General features: G+C 42.9%; 2 protein-coding genes across 12 annotated transcripts in view; both read right to left on the bottom strand.

Moving 5' to 3' along the window:
- cpeb1a (cytoplasmic polyadenylation element binding protein 1a) lies at positions 1-12,774 on the bottom strand. Its single transcript, XM_064312269.1, has 12 exons — positions 12,614-12,774; positions 11,640-11,808; positions 9,228-9,419; positions 7,120-7,346; positions 5,970-6,222; positions 5,084-5,197; positions 4,767-4,871; positions 3,680-3,816; positions 3,343-3,541; positions 2,310-2,404; positions 1,877-1,957; positions 1-1,503 (listed from the first exon to the last, which is right to left on the bottom strand). The coding sequence occupies exons 1-12, from the start codon at positions 12,626-12,628 to the stop codon at positions 1,393-1,395; spliced, it is 1,698 nt and encodes a 565-aa protein (XP_064168339.1). The 5' UTR covers positions 12,629-12,774; the 3' UTR covers positions 1-1,392.
- Positions 12,775-13,289: 515 nt separating this feature from the next.
- LOC135241691 (AP-3 complex subunit beta-2) overlaps positions 13,290-21,421 on the bottom strand; it is a 58,463-nt gene continuing 50,331 nt past the window's right edge. For 7 of the 11 annotated variants that reach the window (XM_064312263.1, XM_064312262.1, XM_064312264.1 and 4 more), the window contains 5 exons: positions 21,007-21,238; positions 20,338-20,422; positions 19,917-20,014; positions 17,392-17,530; positions 13,290-17,018 (listed from right to left, as the gene is read on the bottom strand). In XM_064312263.1, the coding sequence (XP_064168333.1) occupies positions 16,826-17,018; positions 17,392-17,530; positions 19,917-20,014; positions 20,338-20,422; positions 21,007-21,238 (747 nt within the window). In that variant the 3' untranslated portion in view covers positions 13,290-16,825. The other 4 variants (XM_064312266.1, XM_064312267.1, XM_064312260.1 and 1 more) reach the window with 2 other exon arrangements.

The raw sequence follows: 21,421 nt of genomic DNA on the forward strand, positions 1-21,421 counted from the left end.
TAATGCTTCAACACCTTTATTGTGCCCAATCAGAACATACTCCACATCTGTAGGTAACCGCAGCAAGGTTTGCAGACCAATGAGGTAGAGACTTTCCAAACTCTAAAAAGCAGCTGGGCTAGGCAACATGGCAACAAGCTCAGCATGGGAAACTGATAATGGGAAAAGAAATACTAAATTACTGGTCCTTTGGCACACAGCTTCATAATTATGCAAAAAAGAGGGGATGAGGAAGGAATAAAAGGCTGTGGGAAAGGAGAGAATGAGAAGGGGAAAGGGAAAGGAGGAAGCTGCATTAGGTCTACACTGGCTCATACATTCTAGGGAGGTTAGAGTTCTCTACATTCAACAGGAAACAAGCAACTTTTCAAAAAAGGGTCACACCCATGATGACAATACCTGCCCTTCTGCTGATGTACCAAAAAGAAAAGTGTTTAAAAACCACTGTCACCCCTTTCTGAAGTGCAAATTAAAAAGTGCAATTAATAAAAACTATGTACACAATCTCAGGTCAACGTCCGTTCCAGTTTCATAGCCATAAATCCAATCACTGGTTGAACCTTATGGTAACCCAGTTGAAGCGGCGTCCAGCAATGATTTGGTTGCAAGTGAACAGGACTGCCGATACAAACAGAGCAATGCTTCAACACCTTTATTTGTGCCCAATAAGTAGAACATTGGTTGGCTGAAAAATGATATACCAACAGCCCCAGACAAATATATGGGGAGAAAGAAAAAGGGGAAAAAATTAAAAAGCTGTCAAGTAGATTCTCTTCAAATGTTCAATGTCACGACTTAAAACCGTGTGTAAAAATTAGTAAAAAACTGCGTAAAAATGTCTGAAATGCGTCTGGTTAAATGAAGCCCAACTCTCATCTTCCAAAGTAAAAAACACCAGCTGGCCGCTAAGGAAAAACAGCTGGCCGGCTGGGAGGGGAAAACAATTTAAAGGCACTGTATGGCGTCTGCCAACGTGAAAGGCAATGAGACTTGCATGATCGTTCACCAATATGCAAGGTATGGAAAACAAAAAAAATAAACCAAAAAAATAAATCAAATCAAAAAGGAAAAAGCTCTTTAAAAATCAAGGAGAAGGCATTTTCATCAACACCTTCTAAACCCTGGCCTGAATCAATCATCCTCTCCAGCTGTGGCCAAGAGTCTGGGGAACTGCCTAACAATGGGTCCCTGTCATACCAACACTGTGCATAGTGCCATTGTGAACAAGTAAACAGCAAGAAATAGCAAGTGCAATAGTGAACTTTCTACAGTGTTTTTTTCCCCCAAAAGTCCTGGTGGAAGTGCCGTTCCTGGGTCGGGGCGCTGGCACTCACGGGTCGCTCTTCGGGTGCTACGGAGGCCTCAGGTGAGTCGCGACGGCAGCGTTTCGGCTTAGCTGGAGTCCCGGTTCTTCTGGTTGCGCATCAGCGGGCGGTGGTTGCTCAGAATGTCCATGGAATGCTGCCAGTGCCAGCAAGAGCGGCAGTAGTACTTGAAGCAAGCCTGAAAAAAAAAAAAATATATATATATATATATATATATTAAAAGGAAAGGAGACTACTTTCAGAATGAACTCAACATTTTCCCCAGTGAGTTTAAACCAAGCAGTCAGGGTTCCCTAAAAATGATCACCCTGTAGCTGAGACACCCCCCAACCTCCCCTCAAAAGGTCTAAATTGTGAAAGGTATATAAACTTAAACTTAGTAATTATAGAAAAATTACTTTGAAATGTAATGTAATATGAAATACAGAAATGGAATATTCAGCAGAGACATTACACTTTGCTGAAGACCTGACCCTGAGAGACATTCACATTAAAGGCCCTAGGAGTTCCTAGACCTAGTGACTGAATTAAGCCTCCTCCGGGTTTCTCACCTGGTCTCTGCAGAAGAAAGGCCCCGGCTGACGATTGCAAACTTGGCACATGGAGTCCTCCAGGTACGGATCGATCTGAACCTGGTTTGGGAGGTGGGGAGTTTGGGAAAACGGGACCATCGTACACCAGTTCAGTAGAAGCAGGAATAAGGGGTGACTGGGCAGATGCTGCCACAGAGCAAGGCTCCAGGATATTAAAGATTCAAAAGATGTCAGAACACATCTATTCAGATGCAATTTCACAAGACAAGGTAATTACAAAACCAAATGGTACAAATTGGAAAGGCAATTTATACACAAGCCATAGAAATTACACTTAAGCAAAAAATGCCTAGTTTCAGGACAGAATTACTGCAGGTGCCAGAGCCAAAAATCTCTTAAGGAATAAATTATGGTGAACAGGAAAATTCAGTGGAGAGAACTCCGTTCTTACCTTCTTGGTAAACTTGGGGGTTTTGATTTCTACAAAAGCAGCACTCACTGCCTTCAGATAACTGCGTTGGTTATTGAAGGTCACACGCCCAGACCCTTCAGAGACAAACAAATCCATAAGGCAAGATGTTCCTAAAAAACCCTTCTGAAGTTACCATATTTTTCCTTTAGTTTTCTCCGTTTAGAATTCCTCCGCATTTCAAGCGGTTTAATTGTGGTCAACTGATCACAGTAGCCGTTCATACACAAGAACCATCCCAGCCACCGACTGAAACCCGCCCCATTCAGAAAACACTATGGCTAATTCTCCACTGCCCAGCAAGGGCAGCCACAGTTGCCAGTGGCATAGCCTAAATGAAACAGAAACAGCATCACTACAGTCTGTACTTCTGTAAACCAGCCACCAGTTTGTGCGCAACAGGCTCAAAAACTGCCACGTGGGGACGTTCCCTCAGCCACTCCAGTCCTTACACTCCTGACTGCTCCTCCACCACAGGCCCCCCACAGATCAGCAGAGGACTGAGTCACCCACTGCCAGACACTCACACAACCCTCCCTCACTGTTGGAAGACTTGCCTCACGACTGGGCTTTTTAAATATGAATCTACGAATAAACTGGCAAACCGACTAGCAATATCTCTGGACAGTAAAAGTGGCTTGAGGGTATTAATCATGTCTCTAGAGACATCGGCAAAAATCTTGTATCTTCCAGTCATCCACCTGAATAAAGGCATGTGGTGAGCATTCATTCAAAAAGAAACCGAAGATATCCGCCAACCTCAATTAACCAAGCGATTCTCCGTCCCAATGAGCCAGCACAAAGTTGCACACACATCCCATTTTCCTGCCACTCAACCTCACACCAACAAAAACTGCAGCAACAGCATTAAACCGGCAGCCAGTTGCCATTAGCGAAGATGGGGTGGGAGCATTTTAATGCACCGAGTCAGAAAACAGTTCCCACCGAGTACAGCGTGGGGCACCGGAGGAGTAGGCAGCAAACGTGGCACCAAGGGGGAGACGGGAACGCTCACCAATTGGATACTTGTGCTTGTCGGTGTCGATCCCTGCGTACATCACTCCTCCGAACAAGTCGTTCATGATGCTTGCCAGGGCTTCTGCATTGAGCATGCCGTGCAGTGCCCCCACGAACACGGTCTTGCTGGGGTCCAGGCGCTGCGATGGGCAACGCACATAGTTGCTGTCTGAGATTACCCAGGGGATCACCTGCACCTGTTGGGTGGAATTAGAATGGTGTGTGTCCAAGGCAACAGAGCTGTTGACACCAATTAAATTAAAGACATGCTCTTACCCAGAGCCACTAGAGCTAGTCTATTCAAACAGGTTAAGAACAATGGCACTCCAGCTTACGTCCTTGCAGCGCATCCGGCGGCTGGACATCTTGAAGTAGTACTCGCTGTAGTCGTCCGGGTGGAGCAGGTCCTGAGTGCATGCCTGCAGCAGCCCACGCACCGACTTCTCAGATTCAAACACCAGGTACACGTACCCTGCAGGACATAAGAGTCACTACACTGACAACACTACCTGACCCGCTTCTCGCATAAAAAGTCACACAAAATAAAAAACCTAACGTTCACAACAGTAACTCATACCTGCTCTCACCACACATACTGGTTTCTATCAAGTAAATTTGCCATTCTAAATGTGTCACCAATTTGAAAATGGGGCTGAACTGGCCATTTTAAAAACCCACCTAAGGGTGCACATTTGAGAAATGGATGCTCTTTTTTTGGTTACACAACTAATACACCAATTTCTGAAATCCTTCAGGAAAGGGGACAATACTGAGAAAATATTTTGATACGAGTCGAGGTAACTTGATGCTTCTCACTGGTCCGTGAAACAGACTGGAGATTTTAAAAATGTAAAAAAATGAGTCAATAGCACCACTAGACTAATCACCTAAAACTGACAAAAGACCTGGAAGCAAGTTGTTCATTAAACAGACATTTAATTGAACAAGAGCTAAAACCAGCACATGGATTGAGGCCCCAGGGCTGAGTTCAGGGAAAGCCTGTACCAGAATAGAGCCAGTCAGAATTCACAGCACAAAAGCACTGCCCAAAGCTACCTTGTTTATACTAGTGAGTGACAAATTAAAGGGTCTGGCCTCTTCAGACACCATTCTCACCAACTCTGAGCAAGACATTTCCCCCCTTTTTTCCCCATTCCAAACAAAACAGGTTTTTCTGGGTCCAACTGTGCATACTTGACCAGTTAAGCCCAACAGAAGGCTAAGATTTGAAAACTTAAGATTCTAAAAACCCATTTCTGCTGATCTGAAGAGGACACACCCCTACTGAGAGACAATGCCTGCATCCAGACTGTGCACACAAAGTAGAAGCCGCTCACCAGACTGCTGGGTACACACCACAGTGCTCATCTCCACACCCCCTTTAGTGCTCTGGAATGTAAAAAATCCTACCCGCTTCATTACCTTTAGGCATATTACCTTTGGGAGGACATCGTGGGTGTTTGCCATCCTTACCAGGCCATTCCACACTAAGAGGACCATACCCATTAAATGTGGTAATTAGACCAGCTAGACAAAGGGACAAAAAACAGCAGGAATATAGTCATTCGGGCAGACAATGCTCAACAGATGTGAATCTTACAGCTCTGATCAGTCAGTACTGTGTGACAGTGTGACACACAAGCCCAAACTGTTAAGTGTGAGAAACCCAGAATAGTCTTTCTAGTTATGGCAAGGGATTAGTGTCCCTGTTAAAGATGCTGAAAATAAAGTCAGCTCACCCTCAGTAATGTCCCAAGGGACTCCTCCGAGGAAGACCTTACAGGAGTACAGAGGGTTCTTGTAGTTTCGGGGGGGAAGCTGTCCGCTCCAGGTGAAGGTGGCCTCATTCACAGCTGAAGCAACAGGGCAAGCGGGGGGAAGGGGGTGCATCGAATATCACAAAGTGGTTGTCAAGTTACCCATAAGCAGTCACAGAATAATGTATAGATTGACATTGAATAAAAGTAGCAAGGATATTTAATTTACATTAAGTAACTTCCCATTTTCATAATGACCTTTTTTAAGCAGGAGATTTGGCCAGAATGGTTTCAATTACATTTTTATAGAAATTAAACCATTAGTTTGTCACAAGCATACTTTCTATAACTTCATCTGAACAAAAATCCAGTTACAGTCAACACAACCAGCCAACAATAGTTAAATTGCCTCTCTGCGAAAAACCTTGATTAGCTAGCAACATTTACTTTGATCACCCAAGCCCCAATTTAATTTCTGTTATGATTTGCATACAAGAGTAACGTTTGTTAGAAAGTCAGAAACTCCTTTTCCTTTCTCTTCTGAAATTTTCCCCTGGGCAATCTGGTTAATCTTTGTTCCGTGTAAAGTTAGCTCTACTAACACCAATTGTTGTATAGGCTGTTGCATTAACTCATAAGAACCCCTATAAGGACTGTGGGTTGGCCTGGCTATGTTCCAGAGTGAAAGATTACACCAGTGTGTATTTAGTAGCAATGATTTATTTATTTTTTTGAAGTCAAAGGACGATTTAAAAAATACCACATGGAAAGGCCCAACTGGAAGGACTGTCTCAGTAAGCAATATGTCTGATGTCAAATTTCCCCAAACAAGATAAATCTGGTTTAAGCCTGGCCACGCCCAGTTTACCAGCAGCCTGTCTGTGCAGGCGGGCCTCCCTCTCAATGCTGAAAGGGTCATCAGGAGTCTCCAGGAGGTCCCAGCTGGGCCACACAGAGGCCCCTGGCCAGCGCTTGGACAAGACGTTAGTAGAGGTGGCACCAGGTGAAGGGGTGAGGGAGGTGCTCTCCTGGTCCAGGCGAGAACCCATCCCAAACTTCATGGTGTCCTTCTGCATGTTGGACATCAGGAAAGGCAGGGGAGGAGAGATCCTCAAGGAAGACTGCAGGATGAAGAACAGGACGGCAGCACATTAAATATGACCTGAAGTTTCCCCCTTATAGGATGTTGTGTTAAAGCAAGAACTACCAAGTTTAACGTGTTGGTAAATTTGAATATGGATTCAATGTATCATCACCTTTCTGTTCCTACATCAATATTCATTCCTTTATAAAATCCAAAGCAAGATGACATTGCAAAAGTCAGTGCAGGGAGCAGTTCAAGCCAAATTTCTGAACCTATACTACAGGAGTTTCAAATTTCCCTGGCTCAAGTGAAATTTGTACAAGAATTGACCAAAATTCGCACTTCAGAACACATGCATTTTGGCCCCATCTAAAACCATCCTTCTAGAAAATGATCTTCAATACCAGTTTTCTGAGTACTCCCTGACAACTGATGGCTCAATTTATAACCACCTCACTCAACCTGGAAACAAGACACGCCTATAAAACTTTGGGTTAGAGATCTTCAAGTTCAGTTCAACAACACAGGTATCAGCAGGTCTGACTTCAATAATTTATTGGGATGAGTCGCACAGTACACTAGCGACCCCAGCTGTAACCCTAACCCAGCCCACCTGTTAAGCCACACAAAGCATATCAGTCATGTTGGTTCAAACCAGGCTTGCAGACAATTGGGTGAAGAAAAGAACTGGCTGACATCACATGCTATGGACAGCACATGCTTGCCTGTACTCTTCAGAATTCATAGCAGAGGCATTCCACAATGGGAGCAAGCATTTAAAGAGTCTAATTTTTAGCATTTTATATCATGTGGTTAAAAAAAAAAAAAAAAAAAAAAAAATACATTTATGCATACTTACATAGCATTTTGGGGACGTACATCTGGTTATTTACACTTAGAACTAAGCCGGTACTGAATTCAGAGCACAACTCACAAGCAGATCGCAGAGGTGGTCAGACCCAGAGCTGAAGCCGCTGGTCTCAGAGTCCACAGGGCTGCTGGAGCGGGAGTCCAGGAGAGAGCGGGACTCGAGCCGGGTGTTCATACGAGCCATGCCAGGGAACTTATCCAGGAAGTCAACTGCACCCATGGGCTCATGGGAAGGAAAACCAAGAGGCTTCCCCAGTACGTTGCCGAGGGGGCTGCCAAGCACACCCAGCACTAAGAGAGAAAGGAGCTTTAGCATGAAGGGCCCTCCTTCCAGACTATTTAAATAGGCTACTTGGCAGCTGTGAGGAGTCTGAAAAGCTACAGAACATGCCGTTAGTTGAAAGGAGAACAAATTCAGGGCCTCAGTGTTTCTCCCAAAAATCTCCCCCTAATGATCACTGCACTGGATTGTGAGTGTCTCCATTTTGTAGATATCATTTCAGTTACAAAATGGTTGCTGCACACCATGTACGAGGTGCCACAAAAATGCATTAAAGACCACTCTGTATGGAAGGCCCAGCACATTGGCTAATCACCACCTGACTAACCATAACGGCACTCCCAGCAGAAAATTGCACCATTTGCTGGGGCAGCAGTAGGGACAGGCCTGCAAACCCTCTCCAGGTAGTCAGCTTACGACCACGTCCAGCGTTTTCTGCAGGCCTGTGACCATCAGGAGGACCTAGTCCAGAGAGCCTCACCTGCTAGCAATACCCAGCCCTCACAGGCCTGTCCCACTTTACAGACCCAGTTGGAGAACCACTTTAATGAAATCTCTCAATGGTGGTGTTGTGATGCAGTCTATTGCAGGAACTGGGTCAGTACAACAGGGCACATTTGGAGGCCTGTAGGGACATTTGCACTCAGAGGCATAATAAAATTATGTTAGGGGCAAACAAAGAACTAGACTTGCACCACAAAAGGAATTTTCCAAAGTCAAGAAGCACATATTTGTTCTGTTAACTGCATGTATCAAAATAGCCTAACATATCGGGTGTGCCTTCATTATACTGGACAAAATCTTGTGTCAACTACTATAAATTACTATAAACTGCAATCACTCCACTTAAAACATCACTAATATAAACCAAACAATTTTACGACAACAAGGCTTTCCGAAAGTGAAACTTATTTTGGCATCAAGCAAAGCTCGTAACACAACATAATTGACTGAACCACTTAGACACTAGATGTCACTGCAAACAGGTTTATGAAAGTCGCCTTTGCATTACAGCTTGTCATTGTCAATATTTTTGGTCTGTTGACTGAAAATAAATCCTTCACCAATGACTGGGTTTATACAAAAGCAGGAGCACACTTGTGTCAAATTCATAATTTATTCAAGGTCAGGGTTACTCAAATACAAAATTTAGATAAGTTTAGAATATAGAAGATAAACTTGTAGACCATTAAGTAGGCCATGTGTTACTTTGCCCCCAGAATAAGGCAGACGACAGGGGTGGGGGGTTATATATAAATGAATATATCCACAATGATAAAGCTTTAATGCTTTACAGCAACACGGAAACCCTACACAGCAAAAGGAGGCCAGGGTGCGAAATCCAGCAGTCATGACAAACATGACGTGACCACAGAGAGCACACATCCAAGTGAGACAGCAATATCGGTTAGGGGAACATCTGGGCAGAAAAGGGGATAATCTTACATTTCACCATTACGTTCCATTTAAAACACCGAGCAAAGCAAAGCACTCCGCATCAGCAGTCTTCACCTGGGGCAGATGTTTGCTTAACCACATCCTTTACAAAATGTTTCTAGAAAATTGTGAGGGGGAGAAAAAAAAAAAAGTCTAAAATGGCACAGACGCCAACCTTCCAGAACACTCCATGTGAGGCTGAACAAAAAACCTGAGACACTACATGGTTAAATTTCAGGGCAAAAAGACCAGTAGTAGGCCCAGTTCTTTCTAGAAAGTGTCACACAAATGAGCCTCAACAGCATAGCTAACCATCCAGCTCCCTCTGCCACTGGTACAAGGAAACACAGTACAGAACACATTGTCCAAAGCTGTGCCAACTTAACGTGCAACAGTCTAATAAACAAAAAGGGATTAAATTCAAGGGGTGTGAGAGCTGAAAGGTCAGTACTCACTGGAGGGGCTGCTGGTCTGGATAGAGGGTTCGGCGTCCTGGCTGCTCCAGGGGCGGTCCCACCCAGACAGGTTGAGGGACTGAAGGCCCAGGCCCAGGTCGTTGACGTCGGGCAGGACCCGGGAAGACTCCTGTGCGCTGCTGGGGAAAAGCATCCTGCTACCGACGGCAGCCACGTCCGACTCCTGCAGGTCTGTGGATGTGGACAGAACAGCGTTTAAGCACTCCGCACCAGCTGGCAGAAGTTGGGAAGAAGAGATGGATGGCTTCTGTAATCCAGCAGATTTTAAAAATGTTTTTAAAAAAAATGCAGCTCAAAGTCTGCCAGTCAGTCTGGTGGCTAACCTGCGACTGTGCCTGGTGCGGCTGCCATGCACCTCCATCTGCATCGCTGACCCACCTAACATGTGACCCGGGTGCTGATGCACTCGCACTCCCCTGCTAATGACATCACCCCCCCTCCTCCTCCTCCTCTCTTCCCCTACACTAGCAACTGCGTGCAATACAAAAGAAAATTCCTGTTTCAATTCTCAGGCTGACAAACGCCCAGTGTGGCTCGACCGCAGCAACAGCAGCAGCGACTCAGTCTCGCCTGTTTTTCCTGTCGGCAGGGAGGGAGCGGAGAGGGAGAGCAGAAATCCCTGCCGCTCTGTGCCGGATCCTGCCTGCCAGAGTCACCGTCACAGGCACAGACAGCAGACAGCTGCAGCAGCTGACTGATCAGAAGTTGGAGAACAAGCTATTTGCACCGCCAGCTCCCAGTCGCTCCCCAGAGCTGGACAGCCTCCAACTGCCAGCTACAGCCCTGATTCAGCAACTCCAGATGGGAGGGGTGTTGGCCGGCGAGGGGGGGAGGAGGGGGGGGGTGAAACAGCAAGCAATTCTTTGTTTCAGTTTAGATGTCACTGGTGTAATAATGCATGATAAACAATGCAGCGTCAGTCTCAGTATGATTGGCAGCCTGGAAGATGTGTCGTGTATTCTGGAACAGGGTGAGAGAGGGACTTCACCTCCTGCAGCAAAGACAACTTATTAACATGGCACTGAACACCACACCCCAGACTCATCACTACAACCTCTCTTAAAAGAAAGCTTGGCCTATAGATTCAGTTAAGCAATGACAAAGCACACTTCTCTTGTGAGGAGCTCTTATGCAAGTATACACTTTAATTGTCCTTTAACAGTGGTACATGTGATGTTACTGCATATGCTGCTCTGATCTTGAACTAGGTACTGAACCAGCAATGTGGTATTAGTGGGCTGGCAGCCAGGAGGTTATTGGTTCAAACCAAGGTAGAACACTGCAGCTAAATGCCTGAGGAAGGTATTCAACTTGCATTTGTTCAAATTCCTAACTACACAAAATGTATGGCATTTAACAAATATAATTTATAAAAAAACATTGCCCTGGATAACGGTCAGTTAACAAAACTGCTGTATTTGAACAATCATTTAAAAAAAGTATGATGAAAATGCATGTTATTGGAATAGCATGGGAATACATAAGCCAGAGCAGGTTTAAGGCTTTGCCTGCATTCAGCATTTTTATTCTTATTCTTGCATTAAATGAAACAAGACCAACAGTGAAATGGTAGAGGATACATGGCTATGGCACACTTACATAAAATCAATCTCCAATTTTAGTTTGCAACTTTTATTGATCTCAGCTAAAGGCAAGAGACTACAGCCATTCATCTCTTTTTTTAATTGAAATGTAGCTGCTCTGAATTGATCTCCTTTGATTTGGGAGCTTGCAACTTCATTTGTAGTGCTGGGACAAAAGGGTCCACAAATACTCAAGCCCCCACTTTGACAATCAACCACAAATTTTTGCACATAGAAAAGGTGTACATAAGTTAATGGGAAAGGTGGTTTTAAAATCTGATCTTTTCCCGGGTCTTGGCCGAGTACACATGGTTTCTGGGCTGCTTACAAGACCAGCAGTGCAGCAGTGCAGCATGAATCAGCTGGAATAGCTGTCCAAGCAGCTTTTTATGGAGTCAGCCAATGCTGCCATTTTGATGCAGGCTACCAAAATGGATGCATTCAAGGGAATAGGAAGATTGAAGGGGTGCACTTTACAGTCACTTTGGCAGAAAAGAAACATGCAACATTGAGGTCTGGTAAAAATAACAGAAAAAAAAACGTAAATGTGGAAATGGGGGGGGGGGAGGGATTGGGGGCAGGGGATTTCAACCATTGATAGCCAAGAAGGCTTGCAAAAACAAAAAAACTTGCTCATTACCCATGAACTCCTTTAGGCCCTTCCAGTCCAAATCTTTAAAACCATTTAGACAAAGATTTTTAAATGGTTTCTTGACATCAATGCAACAGCCACAAGACATTGTACATTAGTGATGCCTGCACACCCTTCCAACAATTGGTCTACAACACCTTTGCAGAAAGGGCTTACCCGTTAGTTGGTCTCGCTTTCCCTTGGTAATGGGTGTGGTGCAGACCCCTGTAAAATCCAGAGAGTTTCCCAACATGGTGTTCATTCGGCGGAAGATATCTGCATTGCTGCATGTAGAGAGGGCTGGAGAATCAGAGTCCCAACGGTCATGGGCCCGAAGATCGTCTTTCTGTAGATGCCAATAAAACGTTATTTGTTGGATTATCTAGGTCTAGGGCAACGTTTTCGTTTTGTTAAGGTACGGGCAACAAAGCCAGTCACATTGTGACTGAGCAAAGAAGAATGTGGTAATCTTGGATTACTTGAAACAGAAGATTCTGTGGAAAATTCAAGAAACACCACAATGTTCCTTTTATAGGCCTACTGTGTATGTGGGAGAGGGGAGCCGTCAGTAATTCTTTGTTGTAGTTAGTCACTAGCTTTATGACATTACGTTTTAGTCTAACCATCGTTGTGTTTATAGCCAGCTGTAAGCGTTTATCGACCCTATAGTTTCTCCATAGGGTGACGTAGACGCAGTCTCCTACAATTCTGTAGATTCAAAACGCCATAATCGACGTGAAAAAAGAACATGCTTTAAAATGTTCTTTATATATTCCAAAACGAAATACTGGAGCTAGCCAATTCGATGCTTAATTGGGTAATGGGTCTAATATGGGTTTGTCAAAGGTGGGCCCATAATTCTATTTATCGATGCCATAATTTGGCAGTTTCGAGAATTAGTTTAAAACAGCAATTGTTCTGAATGGATTAAAACAATACAGAGTACATGGTCTCCTGTTAATGTTTAATGTTAACCTAAATGGCGAACCAGCTAAGTATTCACTGCCTGAAAACAAATATCAGACAAATATTTTTGCCAAAGGTATTTTAATTAAACTGGTTTCGCTTCGGTAAAATTACGTCGTTCAAACACATTAATATACAACACAAAACAAACGAAATATTTCACGTCTACCTTACTAAATACTTACCAGAGAAAACGCCATGATATAAAGCAAAGCCACAGCAGAAGCGACAAAGAAACGTTTCAAACAAAACTATCGCCGTCGAATGACAAACTACTTAACACGCCCCAGACATTCAAATTAGGTACCATGATTGGAAAAATGTGCGTTAAGTGATCGACTGCAAAGAATCCAAAAGGGTGGGGCGGCCTCTTACAAAGTGACGGAACCGGACAGTTTCACTAATGGGCCCCGTTATCGTTTTTCGACACTATTGAGAAGGCTTAATTCATGATGTTGGACGTTATTTTGGTTCTCATATTTATTTATTTGCTGTTTTAATTTCCCACGAGCAGGGTGTCCACGTTAATTATTTTATGGTAACTGATGACAAATTGTTTAGGCCTACTTTTAATCCACTGCAACTGAGGAGAACTAGGGTTGAGCACTTGCAGGCCGCACAGGCGGAACAGGCGTGATAGAGACATGCAACCTAATGACGTCTGATGCGACAGATGCTTTACGTGGATACAATACAATGCACTGTGTGCAGCAAGGAAGTAGTTATCTCAGCCTGAGCCCAAACAATGAGATGCATGGTGCATCTTGCTCAGTCAACCATCTTGCCTTACACTTGTATATGTAATGGACAACGTTATATTTAGGGTTGTTAAACTGCACAAGAAAAAAAACCCAAAAGGTGTACTTTGAATAATCAGCTTTTATTGACATTTTCATTTGTAAAATAAATAAAGCTGTAATACTCACACCATTTCAACAACCACACAGAAGAAAGGGGAAGACTGAAACACACTACTGATGCTATTCACAAACAGAATAAATGAGTGTTAAATATAGAAATAAACAGTAAAAGAAGGCCAGTGTTTGCATTTAACATTATCAGTGGGAAAACATGCTTTGATGCATTTCTAATACATAGTTCATTTTTCCTGCCACATTGAACATTGTCTCAGAAAAAAGTAGAGAAGCGATAACCTTTAATATGAATTGCTCAGAAATAAATATATGACCTACCTTATTTTTAATCATAAAATGTTTGCCAGTATTTCCAGCTTTTGTTTTAATTCAGTCCTATCAATTGCCTACTAAACTGCACAAGCATCCTTTGAAAAATTTCAAAGCATGGATGTCCTATAGAATGAATACAATTTAGAAGTAGAAACAGCAAGCTGGGCCAGGCCTCCCTTAAAAGGAACAGAGAACTGCATCTTTGCACCACTGCAGCAATCACACAGCACAGTAATCAGTGTTTTAAGACATGCAAACCAGTCTTTAAATCTCTCTTTACAACCACTGCACTAAATTCACTCATTCTGTATTTATTGGGTGTGAACCAGGAATACAGTTTCAGCTTTCTACTGTAACCACAAAATATACAAAAATAATCGGAGTTGCAATGCTCATTGCCCTGGAAAGTAACATGCAAAATACAGGTATATATGACTCACGATACAAGCACTTAACTCAATGGAAAATTGCATCTTACATAAGTTTACTAAAGCAATACAAAATGCTTGTACAAATGAACAGGGGAGAAGAACAAGAACCTTCTGTGAACTGAACCACTTTATTTTGAAAATGGAGAAAAGTCTCAATGTTGTACTCATTCACTCAGCCCCCACAAGGTCTATGTCATAATTCAATCTAAGCCATGCACCAGATGAATGACTTGGATGGCATTTTGTATTACATATTGTTGTGTAATACCCATTATTTTATCGTAATTTATGTTTACTAAATTCTTGCATGGTTTATGAGATTACAGGAGTCCTAGGACATACACCAAATGACAATTTAGTTTTAACTCCACCATTTCATGGTCTCAAAATGTGAAAAAAAGGTTTTGAATGAAAATAAATAACCTCTGCACATTTGAAACACTGAAAACTGTCACTGTACCGATAAGCACTATATACGTGGCATCATTAAAAGAGGTGGTAATAAGTTGTAAGCAAAAGTTACCCCATGATGAAATACCCTGTTTGGTTTGAACATACTTATATAATTATCTGGTTAAAATCATTACCTTTCTATGCTGAAAATGGCAGTTCAACGGTACTGTACCCTCTGTATTTCAATAGGTACAACTTAGTCCACATGCTACATTCATGCTAGGCAGAGGTGAGATGAACAGACCTTGCCAACAGTCAAGGCAGACCTTCTCTCCTTCAGCCCTGACCATGTTACAGAACACTATGCTGTAAAGTAAAAATATAATATACTGTGGGTGACTCATGTAAATGACTAATTGTAGACTTTGACCGACATATTTACTCAATTTTTAACCCTATATTTTGTCTTATACATCTTATTCATCAAAATAAATTGCTAATGAATGTTCTCACCATTTCCCCCCCTCATTTCACTGATAAAACATGGTGAAAGACCACTGGAGTATACAGTGTACAGTTCAGATTACATCCTAGACCAGTTCACATTATCGATCAGGCATTCAAAATTGTAAAATGTTAGATATTCCATATTCCAGCTGATCTGAAGACTTTATGTTTGAGTGTTGATAATTAAGCTACTTATAATATGAATCAACTGTCGTTGTAAAGTGTATGTCATACACAGTCACAAGTATAAGACATGTACATCTAGAGTACTATACATATACGTATAAATATGGTCTGTATATCACCCATCTGCTAATAAAACTGAGATCCAGTACTACAGTGCATGTTATGGGCTAAGAAACTCCAATCTAAGTATTAAACTTGTTGATGATGTAATTAGACCAAGGGTATGATGGTAGCAGGTGTCACAATCTTGTTCTGCATTTAAATTCTGTGTTCTTGTGGTTATATCCTTCCACAGACTATGCCAATTCTATGTGACTGACTGAATGTTGGTTAGTGTCAGCCACAAAATCCCCCTATTGTTTAAAATGTTAGAAAAAACAAACAAACTAAAGAATAAAAGCCCTACATCAGGTTAATGTTCCCATTATGACAACGTGTAAGACAGTGGGCAGCAGGGGGTGCAGTGTAACCCACACCCCACCATTGTAACCGACAGTAGCAGTTTCAGTTCTCAGGCAGGACAGTGCTGTTATTCACTTTGGAAAAAGTAAAACACCTTGACCCTGTTTGCACTTGGTTTTAAAGTGCATCTTGGGCGATCGGATCACAAGTGGACAGCACTAAATACAAGTGTGAACGACCACCAAGACGCATTGTGATCCAATCACTCAAACCACTTGCCGAGGTGGTCTGGGACGCATTTGACCACATATCTTTTGTAGTGTAAATGCTAATGCGTCCTGATGGGTCCCCGACAAGGATGTACCAGGAAAATACGTCATGAATGCAGGACGTGGTGGTTGTTTTGGTGACAGTCTTCGTCTTGTCCTGCGCTCTTTCGCAAGTCGCAAATGACTTTGTCCTGCCTATCTGAACAGTTGGAATGTGCATATATATTAGTTCTTGAAACATTTTTGTTTTCTTAGCTAGCCCGTGCGAAACAAATCTGGCGCTTGTCTGGCGACAGACTGACGTAATAACTGTGCGCGGGGCCCTTTGACCTTCTAACGGAAGTGAGATAGGCAGTAACGAAATCTGAACAAAAGTGGTCAGCTGGATACCTTGGAGACGCATGATAGACACAGGTGTGAACTGCGATGTGTCTCGGCTGTCCACTTGTGTTCGGGTCACCGAAACGCATTTTAAAACCAAGTGTAAACAGGGTCTTTGACACCACCTTGTTCCAGAATCCATAACATTATGGATTAGATTAGAATAGATTTTTTTTTCAGACTAATCATGACAAATGACAATGGCCTTGTATTTTTGGAACAAATGGAGGACCTTGTGCTCCATTATGAGGTGTATTTAGGCATAAACTGTATTCAGCTGTTTTTTGCATTAGGTTCCCTTTTAGCCATGGCAGCACCTTACATAAGAATCCTCTTGTTTTCTATTCCTAATATAATGCTGCACAAAATATAGGTATGGTAGATACGCTAATTATATGTTAATTGCAAAGTTGAACATTCAAATCATAATCAGAGCTGGGTACATAATCCAGGTGGTCATAATGTTTCTGTAAATGGTGCTTGGAGAGGGTTGCAGTTATAGGTTACTGGGTAACTATAGTGAGGGCTGTTTTTAGAGGTTGCTGGATAACTAGGTGTGCCTTGGCTGAAGCAGAGTGTGGGGGATGAGGGGTGTGAATTGCAGGGCTAAAGCAGATAGTTGCAGTCAAGGAGACAGTCTGTCACTGGGACAGAGCTTGGAGGATGTCCTTCACCAACATTGTGCCAATCACCATCTTCTCACAGTTGACTGTGAGCTGGGCCGCACGTCCCTCTTTCGTCACCACAGTGACCAGCACCAGACTGCCACTCGTCACCGTCTTCCCTGCAAACCTGGACACCGGAGCAGAGGAAGGAGGAAGGGGAAGAGGAAGGCTGAGTTCACATTAGAAGTCAGAAGCATCAGAGGTTGAAAATGAAGACAAAGAAAAGAAACGAAGTGACAGAAGAAAAGAAAAGTCATATTTAAAACAGTGTTTCTCTTTAATCCCTTCAAGGAGTAAACACAAACAATTAATTGTCCACTTGACTGTAGTGAAAAAAAATTGTGCAGTCGGTTTCATTCCAGGAAAACTGCTTGCATGGACATGCCGGTATGACTTCTCATACAACCCAGGCTGAGCAGCAGGTTTTGTATCTAAATAATGATTGAAATCTCTCTGTGTCAGATATGTGGATATGCCTGGTATGGATGTGGGGTTGTACCATCTGAGAAAGACAGATGTCTAATCACCCAGCTGTCACTCACCTGCACTCCTTCTCCGAGCCACAGGGCACCCGGCTGAGGTTGGCAGCGGATGTAACCCTTTGCACGATCACATGGTCACTCTGGCACTTCTCGCCCAGGGTCAGCCGCTCTGTGATCTCATTCATGCCCATCAGCTGACCTGCACAGAATCACAGAAACAAACACACACTGCAGTCCAGCTCCCTAGGTTGAGTCTCCACAGCCAGGCTTACTGGTCAGCTGAGCTGCATTTCACAAAAACACGCACAAATACCAAACACTTATTTTATTATTAAACTCAGTTACCAGGAGTAAATCTATATGTTCAACAGCTTTGCTGCACCCCACTTGTTCCAAAATGAATTTTATAAATCTTGCATATTATGTGGTACTTTTATTTGTTAAATACTGCTCATTGCAGCAATTCAAAGTAAAAGGTTCTGTTACCAGAGGGCTGACACTGATTTCTAGGATTTATGGCAGAAGGCTAATGTAGAAAATTGCACAATGGTGATCAGGCATACCCTGTCGGTAGTCTAGCTACATAGGCATAAATTCACATTATGGCAAAAGATATATAACAAGATATAAGCTGAAACTTAGAGCAATAGCTACAGGACTAAGGCTTTCCCTTTTGTTGTTGGTGTTAAAAGATACATAGTTCACAGTTGTAATTTTTGCTAATTCTATCCATTTTATACTTTGATAAATGTACCTCCACATTTGTGAATGTACCATACATGTAAACTGCGGGAATATATGTTCTCAGTATTGATCATTCTGGCCTGGTTTAATATCAACACTTTTTTTCTCCTTGGAAGTAAGGAAATGGGGACTCAATTCCGGCTTCTTAATTACTCATTTATTTCATGTATTTAAAGAGGAATTATTGATATCCAGCTAACTTCCTGTGGTTCGCAAGCTTCGCTGGGCAAACTGTGCTGGTACTCAGATCCAGAAAAAACATCAAAATCAAAAATGTATTGAGAAATAAGAAATTATGCCATAATTAAAAAATAAATAAACTATAAATAACAAAGAGAACATGAACCTGAATCCAACACCCTTCTTCCATTCTCCAGGGTAAAAACCATACTGAACACTACCTAAGCACAGACAGTAGATAGACATATATGGTCTTAAATCCTACCCAGCCTTGCATAAATGCCCTTGTGTCTGGCCAGACAACAAGTCAGGTGGCAAGCCATGCTTTGAACTGATATAATATGTGCATAACACTCAAACCAATCTACTGCAAACAATCAAATGTAGTGAACGTTTCTTTAGTCAATCAGTATACAGAAGGCCCTTCTAATTACATGAGGGACAAGTGGGTAATAAGCAGTTCTCCCCCTGTATTTAAGGGCTTCGTTCCCTGGTGCTAATTTATCTCATCTAAGTGCAGGTATCACCAGATATTTGAAAGGGTGGCTGAGCAAGTGGGCTCAACGCACAGCTGGAAAGTGAGACTACCCTGCCTTACAAGAAAAGTCAAAAGGCATTGTGGTGAAACAATTTCAAATGCAGTGCTTCTGACCAATGGAGCATCCCTCCCTGGGCATTCAAGGGCAGCCTCCGTGTGATAGAATTCTAAGATTAGGGTTAGTGGAGGAGGTTGTGGTGGGAGAGTTGTGGAGCGAGTCATTCCCTTCATCGGCAAATCTGTGTGAGAAGCTCTGATGCAGGTCAGTTCACCCAAGATGGCTGGTGTGGAGAAGATGCACAGTAAATGTTACCAAGGCACTTAAGAGACCACAGAGAGGGGAGGGGGTCAGCTGAAAGCAAGGGGACACATTAGGGTTTCAGTCCGTGAGTGTGGGGGGGGGGGGGTGGGTACGGCAGGTGGCACACATACAGCTGAGAGGAACAGATCTGTCAGAAACTTACCCACACTCAACTGTAATAGCTTCTCTATTGGAGTTGGACAGAATATACCGGTATGTAGAAAAAACGAAGGAGATGACAGAAGGTTTAATAAGGAACATTAGCTTGAATTGAAAACCTCTTCATTGTTAGTGACAAGCCATTATGGAAACACTGCTCATTATGGTGCAACAGGATGAAATGGGAAGATTCCCTTACTGTTTGCATGAGTCACTGTCAGTGGATTAGGTGAACAACACTTCATGGTTTCCACACTTATATAAATTGCTTGTCTTTTGTTCTACTTGTCTGTTGATGAATACACTGCACAAGGATGAGGCTGAATGAAGATGACCATTAATGAAGTAGTTAGTGGTATGTACAGAACTTAACTGGATCTTATCATGACAGAGAACTTATTTTTTTAAGCTGATTTTTTTCTCAAAGAAAAATGATTTTAAAAGGTTAATGGTGAAAAGACAATAATGCCATCTCAACCCCCTGAGCCTCATTCACAATTTCATCCATGTTGGTACAGACATTAGGAAAAAAAGAATCTGTTCCTTTGTGCTTGGCCCAAAGACAGGAGAGGGGGAGAGGAAGGTTAGAGTGGGTAGGGGTCTTTGGGAGTATCTGTACAGTCTGTTTGACCTACTGTTCCATTTGGAAGGAGCCAGTCTCACCTTGCTCCTTCCTGAACTCATTCTCAGTCATGAAGACCGGCATCAACAGCTCTCCCACTGGGGGCTGGATCGACACAAAGAACTTCCGAGTGTGAGTACTGAGGGATGCATGAGACAGGGAAAAAAGGGAAAAAATTACTCATTGCCCAGTCATTGTGTCACCAATACTGGCAACATATCCATTTACATTACAGGGCGCAGTTGCCTTTTAACTGAATCCATAGCTGCACATTCATGATTGTCACATTTTCTTTGCAGTTGTAAGGGATTTATTACTTAATGTTTACTTAAATTTCTGTAATGCATGCCAGAAAGATGCCCTAAATGCGTTCTGTTATGCATAGCTATGACTTTCACTGAAAGAGTATGTCTGCAGTAGCCTGTGGCAGAGCCATATTAGATTAAGTGAGCATGCCCTCACCAGAGCTGGAAGTTGGCTGCTTGTGTGGAATCGCAGAAATCGATGCCCATAACCACGGAGATCGTCTCCCCTGGGGGCAACACTTCTGAAAGCAGCAGCGCACCACCAGCACAGAGAAGAGACAAGGGCAAGCACATCGAATCAGACAACAATGAACACAGCCAATCAGACATACAGTATTTGGAAGAAAGTATTAATGTTACCGGCAGGTAATTACTCAGCACTAATGTTTTATTAAAGGTAAAGGGACAACTGTTCCTTAATGAATTTCAGGCATTATTATGAGGCCCACCTGCAGTTCTCCAAAAGTCGCGCATCAATACTCAGATAATAATGTTTTTTTTTTGTTTTGTTTTTTTGCGTGCATGTGCCCACCACCACCCCCCCAACTTTGGGGGACAACTTCAGATAATAATGTTGCTTCAACAGCTCTTACTTTACTACACAGAACACATCTGGTTTTTCGTGTGTAGGCACAAAATATGGACATTTATGAAGAGAGGCATTAATCTCTGCATTGTAGATATGTTTAATGAAATACATCCCAAGAGAAGAAATACATAGCTGACAAATGCGTGACAAAGACAACAGCAGCATTACAGGTTGGTTTTGAATAGCTTTTTGAACATGTGGAGGTGGAGGGGGAGCGACAGTCGACGCTTGACTGACCGATCTCGGGGAACTCCTTGATCCGCATGCCAGACTGCAGCTTGGGCTCCTGAATGGACAGGCTCTTGGCCTCGGACTCGGTGTTGTTGGTGAACTGGATCTGCACGGCCACCATGTGTGGGTCAGGGCTGAAGGGCTGGCGGCTGAAGCAGTACTGCACGGCCAGGCCCTCCCCTGTGATGCGATGCAGCAGCTCGTAGGTCTTCACAGAGCTGGATGTGGGGCTGATGGTCTGCAGGAACACAGAGGCACCCCAAGACTGGACACTCATTTTCCATTATTATCCAAGACAAATGACATCCACCCCTCTGACACCTCCATTCACTATCAATTGTATTTTCTTATGTATGTTTTTGCTAGTTGAATAAAATCCTCAAAAATACTCCATAGGATGTCAGTGTGTATTTTTTATATT

Source organism: Anguilla rostrata, chromosome 16 (genome assembly GCF_018555375.3).
Source record: "Anguilla rostrata isolate EN2019 chromosome 16, ASM1855537v3, whole genome shotgun sequence".
Lineage (NCBI taxonomy): Eukaryota > Metazoa > Chordata > Actinopteri > Anguilliformes > Anguillidae > Anguilla > Anguilla rostrata.